Genomic DNA, 13,448 nt, shown 5'->3' with positions numbered 1-13,448 from the left:
CAACACAAAAGAAAAAGAACTACGAAAGATCTAAGTCTTCGAGCTCCATAGGCTTCATATAGTGTCTTCTCTTGTCATAGTCTTCAATGTGAATATCTTCATATACCACCTTTGACTTCCATGTCTTCATACATTTTTAGGGGTCATCTCTGGTAGTAAAACCGAATCAATGAGGGACTTCTACCTGTGTTATCCTGCAATTCTCACAAACACATTAGTCCCTCAACTAGGTTTGTCGTCAATACTCCAAAACCAACTAGGGGTGGCACTAGATGCACTTACAGGGACACATATGTTTGTACAAAAAAAGGTCATCGATTTTCCTGTCTTTTGAAAATGGATCTTCCTCATTTATCAAATAACCTAGAAGATCAAATTTAAATTTTTTGATCATTTCAAAATTTATAAAAAAACATGGACTTCCCCGTTTCTAGAAATACCAAGATTTCTAAATTTAGATGATAAAGAACTCTAATGTTTATTACAAACCCAAGAAGGTCAAACACAAAAAACAAAGCATCTCAACACAAATTTAAATAAAAACGAATTTATCTTAGAAGTTCAAATCTGAAAAGCGGAGCAGTTCGATGGTTATACAAAATTCAGATTTTCCCCATTATTAGGGAATGAAAGCAAGAAGTTCAATTATAAAAATAGAGGAGTACAAAATTCATAAAGAATGATGTTTCACCATTTATAATAAAAAAGTCTAGAAGTTCATATTTGAATAACGGAAAGGTTCAATATTTATTAGAAAACTAGGATTTCTCTGTTACTAAAAGAAAATAGCAGTTCGATATTTACAAAAAATGTAGATTTTGATTGAGTTTTTTTAGGAGTTATGGTTAGAAAAGTCGAAGCGCAAAGTGAAAACAAACAATGGTTCAACTATTACATGAAGTGTGTTTCATATAAAAAAATAAAAAGGCAAATTCTAAAAAGTCTTTTGCTAGAAATTCACTTGGTCGGCCTAGGAAAGTTCAAAAATTATTGTGAAGGAGGTTCAGCGTGTATCTACATGTGCAAAAATATACAAAAAAATGTTGTGCAAAATCTGATGAATGGGTGAGGAATTATGAACAAAAATATGTGATAGAAGTTCGACTTGAAAACAACGAGCAGTTCAACTACTACACTGAATGAATTTTCAGATGAAAATCTTTTAAACCATCGCGAGTATGAAAAAAACATCAAACGGAAAAGTTGCGTGTTTACAGCAGCTTTCCATCAGTATACAATTTACTAAATTCCGGTAAGTGGATGGAGAGTTACGAGCAAAAAGCATCACACGAAAAATAGAGTGAAGTTTAAGTAGACATGCCAAGAAGTTCAAGTTCTTCACGCAGTGCATTTTCGAAGAATTTGTTTCACAATAAAGGTAGAACAAATGATCTCACTATTTTCAAAATCACTGGAAAATGGCTTGGAATTAAAAAAACATTCTATATGAAAAAGTTTCACATTTTTCGTAGCTTTTGAATGGTATATTATTTGCCCCATTCCGAGAAAGTTTGCACAAATTACAACCAAAATAATATTTCAGTCATTTTAAAAATTGACGTAAAATGGTAGGAATTAGGAGAAACATTATATACACAAAAGTTCCGCATTTATCCAAGCTTTCCAACGCCATATCATTTGCTGCATTTCGACAAATAGTTAAAAAATTAACTTGAAAATCCGAACTCGGCCGAACTTTGACCGTTTCCTAAATTACTCTTAAGCCGTTCAAAATTAGAAAATACATTCTTCATGAAAAGGAAGCGCATTTTCATAAGCTTTCCAATGCCATATCAGTTTCCGCAATCGGATTAGCCGTTTAGAAATGGCCTTGAAAATCCGAACTCGGTTGTTTAGTTTGCGGTTTTTGCTCTACTTTTCCAATTAATCTTTAACCATAGGAAATTAGTGAAAACTTTCTACACGTGGAAGGAGCGCATTTGCAGCAGCTTTCCAACGTCATATTATTTGCATCATTCCGATAAACATTTTAGAAATGGACTCGAATATACGATTCACGTTTTTTGTATGATGAAAAAACAATTTTCGAAACTACTCGTAAACCGTTTACATTTTGTCAAAAATTTAACTTGGGACATGATACTCGTGTCCACAGCTTTCTAACGGTATATCGCAAGCCCCATTTGGGCAATGTTCGCGGAAGTTCAACCTAGCACTAGGGAAGTTCAACTACTACCGCGGAGGCAAGTCAGGTTGTCATGAGAATGTTATTCTGAACCCGTGATCAGAATAGTATTTTACGTGTATGTATATATATAGTAGCACTATTCTGTTCCTAGGATCAGAATAACTATTCTGAAAACATCCGCTTCTATAAGGGTCGATGCCATATTCCTGAGAACGGAGCGGGCGAAAAGAAAAACAAACCATACCTTATCCCCGTCGCCCACCTTCCCCACAACCCACCCAAGCCCCCCGGCCAACCCCGCCGCCCACCGCCGGCCGCCACCCACCGCCCACCCCGCGGGGCCACAACATCCTTCCTCGCCACAACCCACCACCTTCCTCCCGCCGCCACACTAGGCTCCCACAATCGCCCCACCTTCTTCTAACCACCGCCATGGAACACCACCTCTGCCCCGATCCACCTTGGTCCTGTGCGCCGCCGTCGGCCGTGGATCCCGGGCGACGCCTCCTGTCTTTGGATCGCGACCGCCGCCGCAGGGGTCCCCGAGTGAAGACGAGCAAGCCGTGGATCCCAGGCACCGTCGCCTACCTCTGATCCCGCCGGCCGCCACCGGGGTCCCTGACTAAAGGTGAGCAACCTCGCTACCCCACCTTCTCACGGAGCCTCCTCCCTTGTGAGGACACACCCATCACCGTGGCACTCAGGCCGTTCACCACGACCAGCTCAGGCCGTTCCACCACAGAGCTCTCGGATGTTCACCGCTTCAGCGCCCAAACTCCAGCCATCCGAGGATCTCCGCCAAAACTCCCCAGCTCGCCGCCCCAGCATCACCTCCTCCGCCCTAAAGAAGCTGCCCAACCTCCCTCCTGCTCACCGCTGTGCGCCCGGCCGCCGGCACGGACAGCACCCAGTCGCCAACACGGACTGCTCCGACTACTTTAGCTCCGGAAAGTTGGCTCCATGGGCTCCGCCTACGCGAGTGTTTATTTTGGAACACTTGCTCAAACCACCATGGAGCAACGAGTTTGTGCAAAGGCCAGCCTTAAACAAGCAGCCAAGTAGCTTAATCGATTTCTTGGCTTGCTAGCAGTACACGCATGTGATACTGTTCATCAATCAAGTTGCTTGCATGTGTGCTAGTTTCAGGCTATTTTTTGCTTTGCTTCAGAGAAGACACCACAACCTCATCCACGAGTTCCAATAGCTCAAGCTTTTAAGAAAATACACTTGACGCAGCTTTATGGTACAATTGTGATATTTTCTGAAGTGATTTTATCACCTCTGTAGCTATGCTATTTTGGCAATGTTTTGTTTTGCATATCAATTAATTTGACATTAGTAAGAAGAAGTTTTCTCTGGTGGCAAGGGGTCATGCAGGCTGTTTTGTTACTGGCAAGGAACCATGCAGGGACCTGTCCATCCACCGAACCGCAACCTCACCTGGTCTGGTCACCTGGCCGTCAACACACGCCGCCGTGACGTGTCATGCCAGCATGCACCACCATGGCCTACTGCTGCTAGGGCCGCACGCCGTAGTCCCTAGCCGGCGCAAAAAATGTTCTGCAAAATAATGCACGGATGAATGAGAGAAGTTCCGTTATAACCGGAGTAGTATTCTTGAGAGCTCAGATAACTAAATGTCCGGGCACTGAAACCTGATGGCCTCAAGCTTGCAAAACGACATTCAGAAGTTCAAGGAGGACCCAAAAACAAATAAAAGAGCATCATGTCCTGGGGTGTGCGTGCTGGGTCTGGTGTTTAGTGTGTGTGTGCGCGCGCGCGCGCGTGAGCTCACTGTGTGGGAGCTTGTGTTTTGTGCTCACGTTCCACCTGCCCGACACAGTTGTGCCACTGCACCTCAACTCAGAGAGGAGCGCCATCTTGGCATGGATGCTAGAGTGCTCCACCAAGGGGGTCAAGGGAAGCTGGAAATTGCCCAAGCTGGCATATGAGATGAAATGGGCCTCTGAATTGACGGAGGTGGCTGAGCGAGAAGAGAGCAATCTCGTCAAAGCCACCACGGTGGAGGAGGAGGCATACATTGCTAGTAGGGTCGCAGAGGCCCGGAGGCTAGAAGCTGCAAGGGCTGCAGGCGCTCCTGAGGGCACCGAGGATGATGATGACGACGAAGAAGAAGATGATGCTGATGAGGAAGAGCTTGCCGAGGAGAGGCAGGAGGAGCTTGGCGTAGGCAAAGTTGCTAGGGCAGAGACTACCAGGAAGCCCGAAGGGGAGGAACCCCAAGTCTTCGAGCTGCCGTGCCACCTCCGAAGCAGGGGTATACAAGAGTCTGCGGGCACTCCCCCGCCCCGATCTGCTCCCGTGGTGAGGAAATCAACCACCAAGACGGGGTGTCAGGAGGCAGTACGCCGGCAACCAGTACGACATGTCAAGCTCAAGCCCCCATCCTCTCAGCAAGAGCTTACAGGGGAGGGTGAGGCTTCCCGTTCGCCAAGCTCGCCACTGCCAGCCATCAAGAGGGCCAGGGAGACTCCCCCACCTCCTCAATATAACATGAACGACCTTCTTGAATCTGTTGAATAGTAATCAAATCTTTATCTTTTTTTATTAATCAAGCTTTGACTTGCTCAACTGTTATCCTGTTCTGACTTTTCTTGTCTTACAAGGATGCAGAACCACTAGTGCAGCGGGTGAAACACGCTAAGACATTGGAGGGGCGAAGCTCCCCGACAGGTGCCAGGTAAGTGACACCAGTGGCCAATGCCACGGTCACCAGCCCCGCGCATGGGGTCGCACCGCCTGCCCCTCCATCTGGTGCTAGCATCGAGGTCCCTTCTCCTGAATCTGACAATGAGTTGGGAGAGGCCCACCAACAGGAGGAGCACCAAGAGACGGATCCTGTCATGTGGTCCCCGTCAACCATCGCCCCAGAGAGTGCCACCCCGACAAGGGCCTCCACCGACAATCCTATTTGCGTCGGTACCACCTCGCTCGTGAGATTAGTTGAAGGTAGTGCACCGACAACACAAGCTTCCTTGGGAGGGAGTGCCCCCCCCCACACACAACAAGTACTGGCAGGTAATCCTCTCATTATTCCACACTTTCCTGGGACTTTTATTTTTCTTGTCTTGAACTTGCAATTTGAACCTTGTTTATTTTTTGATCTGAGCCCCAATTTTCCCCGAAGGAAGTGACACTACTACAGGATACTGCTAATGCGACACTATGATTAGAGACCCTTCGTCGAAACTATGTGCGATGCAATAATCACAAACGGTGGTGTAAAAAACCCGTCAAAAAGGTGCAAAACGTTTGTGATGGAGGATGCATCAAACATGGTTCAGATTTTGGTTGCGTGTGTGATGCAGGGCATACGGTTCAGTTCAATTAACTGTTTGCGATGATGAGGAACAAAAGAAACGGGAAGCCAGATGAAGGTGTGTGCGATATACAACATACGGTTCACTAGGATGAACTGTTTGTGATTAGGAAACACAAAAGAAACGGTCAGCCAGATCAAGGTGTGTGCAATATATGTCATGCGGTTCAATCGGATAAACTGTTTGCTTTGAGCCAAGAGAACAGAAACGGTTCAATATAACAAGATGTGTGTCATACACGGCAAAAATTTCTATAATCAGAAATGTGTGCGAAGACTGATAATAACACACACGATTGCTGCTAATAAGTCATGTGTGTTGTGGGCAAACGCTTGGTGGTATACAATTATGAACGATTGATGAAATCATCACCGACGGGTTCCCCAGTATGCTCTGTGTGCAATGTCATTGCACACAGAACAACAACACATGTACTTATAACTTATAAGGACTTGATTCCATAAAAAGATTGAACATTCAATTACATATGTGGCTAGTACACACATGACCTTTGCACACACTAAAGTACGTTCCAAAATGCCTAGGAAACTCAAATAATGTATTAAAAGGCAAAACAAACTGAATAATTTCATATTTTTAGGACGATGCTACTATAGTTGCATGTTGCCTCTGTAAAATAAATCAAGGCAGGAAGAGACAGCGTATGTCGTTTCACACACATAGGTGACAAGGCCCCTCTCCGAACCATGAGCCTTTTTGAGAGAAGCTCCAGTTTGTAAGAAGTTTGTACCAAAACTTGTCCCAATTTGGATTAATTTTTTACCACAGCATGATGGTGCTATGTCATAATACCATGCCAAGTTTCATTATTTTGAGGCGAGTTTTGGATTTACAGTAATATTAAAACCAGGTTTCTCAATGTTTAATGTCGAGTCGGCACCGCCCTGGATAGGCTTTTTCCTCGTGGGTCCCAAATGAAAAATCCAAATTTGTCACTACCATGCAACTTTTCTTATTAAAAATTACAGACCATTTGGTGTGCTAGCTGAAAATAAGTTTGTGGGTGCTGGTGGGCGCTAAGAACTTGCGGTTCTGTAATGAACAAAGATCTCAAGGATCCCGCGAGAGTGAGGATCTTTCCCTATGTTGTGAATGCTTATAATATTTATGTCATAATTAAAGAAATGGCAAGCCATTGGCCCAGTATGAAAGAAAATGTGGGTCAAACCCTAGTTGAAAAGGGCAACAATGTCTAACTCCAGCTTACAAAGGGTACAAAAGCACAAGGATTAATTGTTCATCAGGTTTACACATAACCCAGGTTGAATAGGACAAAGAAATCTAACTCAACCAAAGTTTTCGACAGTTACAATCAAATGGACCAGTCTAATCCATAAAATCAAGATCCCAATACAATAATTCTACTGCTCCATGATGATCACAAGCTGTTGTAAATAGAAGCCGAACACGATCAGAAGCCCTTAGGTCCACCTGAAACTTCTTTTTATGCTCTTCAACACTTGCAGTTGTGAGTAATTTCTTGTTGAAAAACTTAATCCTCACGGACAATAGTGCCCTCACATTCAACATGAAGAATCTAACAAAGCTAGTGTTTGCATTGTTGGATGATATCATTCTAGCGTTACTGTCTTCAAATGAATGTCATGAGATCTGAGAAAATCCCCGTGCTTCATCAATCATCGATTGGTTATACCTTTTTCTCCATGTGTTGTTGCCTAAATAGAGATGAAGATTAAAATAGTTAGTGTCTAAAAAAGATTACGTTAAAAGAGTGATAGTTGAATGATTAATTATAGTACATTATATATGGGCTTTCAATGTGCGTGAAATCGTCACCTTTATATACAAATTATCCAAACATGGAAAGCATTGCAGCAAGGCAATAATGATGTTGAGATCAAAACACCACATACTGATATATAGGGTCTTGACAGAATCCACCAACACTGATAGGATGGACAAGCACTTCATTGAGCATAGAACATAATATTAGCATGGAAAGTGTACTCCAAGAAGATACTTAACTTATGCGCACAAATGAAAAATGCAAATTAAAAAAGTGTACGTGAATAATATACAATACCTTAGTAGGTGTGGAGGCAAACATCATCTCAAACCATTTAAACGGATCACAAATTGCACCCAAGGTCTCCAGTTTAGGCGCAGAGACCACATTTATTTGCTTAGGTTTATAACAACAATCAAGGACCAACCTTTGAAGTGAAGGGGCATCTTCAATGATGAGCTCCTGTCCTCAAAACTAATTCTAATGCTTACAAGGTGAGGCGACTTAATTTTGAGACAACGAGTATCGATTCCTGCTCAAAAAACAAGCACCAAACGCTCCAGTGCGGGGCAGCTGGAGTGGATGATGTTGTGTGGTGAGGCCCCTGACAGATGAACCAACACAAGTGCAAGTTTTTTCAGCAGTGGAAGTCGAAGCACTTGTACCAAATTGTCTACTAGATGGCACCGGGTCAAGGTGGCGGTGTAGTGAGAGGAGGAAAACCATGAGATGGGCATCGGTGGTGAGGGCACAGATGCAGCTATTGGTGGTAACCTCTCGCTGTAGTAATGGTAGAACTCAAGCTCCTGGAGTTTATCAAATTGATGGGATGTCAGCCACGCGGCAACCGTGTAGGGTATGTCCAGCAGGTAGCATGCCGGGAAGTAGATGCGTTGAACGGAGCCCCCGTGGGAGGAGATGATGGCTCCGAGGAGTTCAGAATCATCATCGACAGATAGCTGACGACAGTCAAGATTAAGAGGCGTGGTGTGCCACAGAGTGCGCCACCGAGATGCGAGGACTTGTATGCGGTAGCCATCCTTGGTGGGGAGAAGGGAGATGATCCCACCAAGGATGTCGTCCGTGGGAGATTCTACTGGTTCCTCAGGTCCAGGGGGCGCTTCTGGCCGCACAGCCAGGTCCAAGATCTACATCTGGCGGTGGCGCTAGACGGAGCCTCATCTGTGTGCATACCAATCTAAAAGGAAAAAGTGGCATAACATGTAGGAAATTCGAAATCAATTCTCAAGATCAGGAAGAAAAAAGGCACAAACATATATGTAGGTGACTGGCCGGTTTTTCCGTCGGAGTCGCAGTTATTGCCGGAGTTGCTGTTGACCTCCGGCTCCGGCTGGGGGGGGTCACGACGGCGCCAACGAATTCAAGGTCGTGCTGCTGCCCACGCGAGACCTCGTCGGCGGCGACGGAAACCTCTATGGCCAGCTTGACGCGTTGTGCGGGTGCTTCACCAGCCCCGGCATCGCCACTCGCTCCGATGGTGCGCTTCGGCGACATCTTCATACACTCCGGAGTCCAGACGTAGGTGACCACTATGGACAGGGGGTGCGGCCGCCTATTATGGCTGGCGGCTCGGGTGCGCAATTAATATGGACCAGTGGGAGCAAGGCAGGCTGCAGTCAAAAGTTGTCTCGCCTCCTGGTGAGCCTGCGCGGCGGACGTCTGCCATTCCTACCATCATTTCACACAGCTACTCGAACGCCTCCTCGTCAATACACACACCTGCACGCACGCTTCCCGGTATGCCTGCCGGCGGACTACTCTTATGCGTCCTGTCAACTGACGCTCCTCACACGGCACACGGGATGTGTGGCAGCACATATATATTTTGGTTTATTTTCTGCCGCTTTACTGCTTCACTAAACCGTTTGCGTTGAAGAGATGCACAAATCTTGCGTTGAACATCTCGCACGCTTCCCGGTGAACCTGCACACCGACGAGTTTTGGATTAACTCGAATTTGAAAACTAGGCATCTCAATATTTTGCCGGCAATCAACAGTGCCCCGGTGTTTGAACTTTATTCCCATTTCTCGCATGGGACCTAAGCATGCACCCAAGGACACATATTTGATTTTCAACCAATTTATATGCATTGGAGCATGTGCATGTAGTTCAAATTTGAACTATGCACATAAAATGCATTGAAAACTCAGCTAATGCATAAAAATGTCCAAACGAACCCTGAAAAATCACAAATATTTACACAACACTCCTGTAGTTCTATGTTGACACGAGAAAAAAAATTGAAAGCAATAAGAGGCAATGGATATCGTTTCGTCCCCAAAGGTGGGATGTTCCCTACTGAAAACCATCATGGTTGTTGTGAGAAGCTCCGGTTTGTGAGAAGCATATACCCAAACCTGCCCCAAATGGGACAAAATTTGTACCACGGCATGTTGATGCCGCTCCATGATAGCATGCCAAGTTTCATGAATTTCAGACGAGTTTTGGATTTACTAGAATTTAAAAACCAGGCATCTTAATGATTTGCCGGCAATCAACGATGCCCCGGTGTTTGAAATTGATTCCCATTTCTTGAATGGGACCTAAGCATGCACCCAAGGACACAAATTTGATTGTTCAACCAATTTATATGCAATGGAGCATGTGCATGTAGTTCCAATTTGAATTATGCACATAAAATGCATTGAAAACTCAGTTAATGCATAAAAATGTCCAAACGAACCCCGAAAATCACAAAAATTCACACAACCTGTTGTTCTATGTTGACACGAGAATTTTTTTCGAAAGCAATAAGAGGCAATGGATATCGTTTCGTACCCAAAGGTGGGACGTTCCCTACCGAAAACCATCATGCCTGTTGTGATAAGCTCCGGATTGTGAGAAGCATATACCCAAACCTGCCCCAAATGGAACAAAATTTGTACACGGCATGTTGATGTCGCTCCATGATAGCATGCCAAGTTTCATGAATTTCAGATGAGTTTTGGATTTACTAGAATTTAAAAACTACGCATCTCAATGTTTTGCCGGCAATCAACGTTGCCCCGGTGTTTGTAATTCATTCCCATTTCTTGCATGGGACCTAAGCATGCACCCAAGGACACATATTTGATTTTTCAACCAATTTATATGCACTGGAGCATGCACATGTAGTTCAAATTTGAATTAAGCACATAAATGCATTGAAAACTCAGTTAATGCATAAAATGTCCAAACGAACCCCGAAAAATCACAAAAATTCACACAACACTCCTGTTGTTCTATGTTGACATGAGAAAAAAAACTTGAAAACAATAAGCGGCAATGGATATCATTTTGTCCCCAAAGGTGGGACGTTCACTACCGAAAACCATCATGCTTGTTGTGAGAAGCTCCGGTTTCTGAGAAGCATATACCCAAAACTGCCCCAAATGGGACAAAATTTGTACCATGGCATGTTGATGCCGCTCCATGATAGCATGCGAAGTTTCATGAATTTCAGACGAGTTTTGGATTTACTAGAATTTTAAAACCAGGCATCTCAATGTTTTGCCGGCAATCAACGGTGCCATGGTGTTTGAAATTCATTCCCATTTCTTGCATGGGACCTAAGCATACACCCAAGGACAAAGATTTGATTTTTCAATGAATTTATATGCACTGGAGCCTGTGCATGTAGTTGAAATTTGAATTATGCACATAAATGCATTGAAAACTCACTTAATGCATAAAAATGTCCAAACGAACCCTGAATAATTCCAATTCTTTTATGATCATTGCTGATAAAAGGTCCAGCAATTCAAACACCGTCCATGGGAGCTGTGACCCCATTATGTAATTCAAATCAAGACATAAAATCAAGTAGATCCCACACAGTTTATTATAACCAATCGTGTGAGATGCAGCAGAAAATATCTTTGGACCTTGTCTGAATAAGGGACCGTGTCTGATGACACTTTGCGCGCCAGTTTTTGTCTAAAGCGATTCCAAATTTTTGGCTTCCGCGGAAATATCTACCTCCCCGCCCCTCCCCCTTAGCAAAAGCCACATTTCCCCTCTTTCCGCCTTCCTTTCCAAGTTGAAACCTTCACTCCTTCCTTGAAGTGCCGCCACCTCCTCGCCGACGACCCTCCTTCACGCTGCTCGGCCTCGCCTATCCAGGTAGGTAATCCACACCCGACCCCCATCCTCCTCCTCCTTCCACATCCCACATGCCCCGACCGCTGGCGCGAGTGCGACACCTTCCACCCAAATCACCGACCCATCCAACAAATAAGCGCCAGCCTAAGCCATGGTGCACGTAGTATAGCCAGGACCTCAAGGAGCATTTGGCAGCGGAGAAGAAAATTGTGGCCGCACGCGAGGATGAGGTCGCGATGGCTGCCATTCGTGCCGGCCCACAGATCTTGGAGGAGCACCTCGCCGTCGAGGCCACCATTGACGCCTCGCGCGTCGACACTGTGACGCGGTTGGCTGCTTTAAACGATAGTTCATGGCGTTTTCTTGAGGCCACCATTGGTGCCTTCGGCGAAGTCTATGAGGTGTTTTCTCAGCGTGCATGTGCTTACCTCATCTCGAGAGCCAGCAGGTTGGTGCCCGGAGCGGCTCAGGCAACTCACCACTACAATGAGGGCACCGACGATGTGGAGGCCTCGCCCTCTTCCATGTCCAAGGAGCCAATCGTCATCGATATCTCCGACAATGAGGAGTAGCTTGTCTTATTAGCTCACTATAAGGACCCATGTTCAGTTTGCTAGCTACTGCCTTTCCTTAACAAATTCTAGTGAATTGTGCTATCTACTTTTACCATGCAATCTTCTGCTATAGTGTATATGTTCTATATGTCGTGCAATGTGGTGTTCAATTAACTGCTTGGTTCAATTCTGCAAATGTGATGTTCAATTCTTCAGGGTGCATATTTCCAAGTTGTTAAGCATGCTTGGTTTGGTTAACTATCTGGTATTCTATTAGGAGTATGTTATATTGTTCAATTGGTGTTTGGTTAACTGCTTGGTTCATTTGTTGTGGAGTTTAGTTAACTGCTTGTTCAATTCTGCAATGCGATGTTCAATTGTTGTGGCTGCATTCTGTTATTGTATACCATGTGAGGAATGAATCGAATTTGGCTGTACTAAATACATGAGAAACAAATACAATTGCTATATTTCCAAGTTGTTAAGCATGCTTGGTTTGGTTAACTGTCTGATCTTCTATCAGGAGTATGTTACATTGTGCATCAGGAGTATGTTATATTGTGCAATGTGGTTCTCAGTTAACGTTTGGTTCATTTGTTGTGGTGTTTAGTTAACTGCTTGGTTCAATTTCGCAATGCGATGTTCAATTGATGTGGCTGCATTTTGTTATTGTATACCATGTGAGGAATAAATCGAATTTGGCTGCACTTAATACATGAGAAACATATACAAGTGTTATATTTCCTAGTTCTTAATCATGCTTGGTTTGGATAAATGGGTTTTCCATGTGGCTTGAATTAATTTGATGAATCAACAATGTGCTTATTTAACATCAACATATTTTACTGATAGCATGCGAACCCTCACTTAACCTGATGACTAACTACCTTATATGTGTTGCAGGGAAACAATGAGAAGCACTGAGGTTTACAAGATGGTACTAACTATTATACCTTGCCTTTTTGTATTCCTTTGCCAAATTTCCAATCTAGAGAAGATATTTATGCACATCCTTGTTTTCAGGCGTCACTGATGATTACCTCTCAAACCACCTCTGTGGTCAGGAGGCGAGGAAAGTTTTCAAACAACACCCACGGTTCAATACTGAAGTGTTCCTGAAGAGGTCGGAGGATGGACGGTCAATCATCCACAAGCACAGGCCTAAAGTTGCAAAGACCTTCAACATAAATGAAGGCTGGATATTCGCCTTCCGCTTCAGCAGTTTTCCAGATGAGATGCATCTCTCTATGTACCGTCTATGATGATAATTTCGAAAGGTTCCAGATGTTGCATGTGAAACTTGTTGCTGGTGCAGTTGTGTAATGCAGTAGCTGAGTGCTGAAGCTATATCATGTTGTACTCTGATGTATTTCAATTATCAAATCCTGCTTCCTTAATATGGAAATGGAATATATTATGTGCTTAATATGAATGACAATTAGATTAGTAAATGGGTTATTAATAATAGGGAAATTAGCCTGCTAATTGGGTTTTCCTATTGCGAACGGTTAATGAGAAACCACCGTGGGCTATG

The 13,448-nt window shown here is 44.2% G+C and overlaps 1 protein-coding gene across 6 annotated transcripts; it reads left to right on the top strand.

The window, feature by feature from the left end:
- Positions 1 to 2,280: 2,280 nt before the first annotated feature.
- LOC125551309 (histone deacetylase HDT2-like) lies at positions 2,281 to 12,960 on the top strand. 6 transcript variants are annotated; one of them, XR_007302410.1, is made up of 4 exons: positions 2,348 to 2,777; positions 4,784 to 5,188; positions 12,818 to 12,851; positions 12,938 to 12,960. XR_007302410.1 is itself a non-coding variant. In XM_048714491.1 (2 exons), the coding sequence occupies exon 2, from the start codon at positions 4,040 to 4,042 to the stop codon at positions 4,691 to 4,693; it is 654 nt and encodes a 217-aa protein (XP_048570448.1). In that variant the 5' UTR covers positions 2,346 to 2,777; positions 3,527 to 4,039; the 3' UTR covers positions 4,694 to 4,768. The 6 variants fall into 6 exon arrangements, 2 of the variants coding, with proteins under 2 accessions (XP_048570448.1, XP_048570447.1); XR_007302409.1 differs by lacking the exons at positions 12,818 to 12,851; positions 12,938 to 12,960 and adding an exon at positions 5,298 to 5,687; XR_007302407.1 differs by lacking the exons at positions 12,818 to 12,851; positions 12,938 to 12,960 and having other exon boundaries at positions 2,281 to 2,777; positions 4,784 to 5,687.
- Positions 12,961 to 13,448: the final 488 nt, after the last annotated feature.

This window comes from Triticum urartu, chromosome 4 (genome assembly GCF_003073215.2).
Source record: "Triticum urartu cultivar G1812 chromosome 4, Tu2.1, whole genome shotgun sequence".
In the NCBI taxonomy this organism is placed as follows: domain Eukaryota; kingdom Viridiplantae; phylum Streptophyta; class Magnoliopsida; order Poales; family Poaceae; genus Triticum; species Triticum urartu.
The sequence above is the reverse complement of the archived record's forward strand: the minus strand, read 5'-3'. Positions and strand labels throughout refer to the sequence as shown.

Coding starts and splice junctions, on each gene's coding strand:
- LOC125551309 (XM_048714491.1), top strand. CDS start 4,040: ATGCTAGAGTGCTCCACCAAGGGGGTCAAGGGAAGCTGGAAATTGCCC.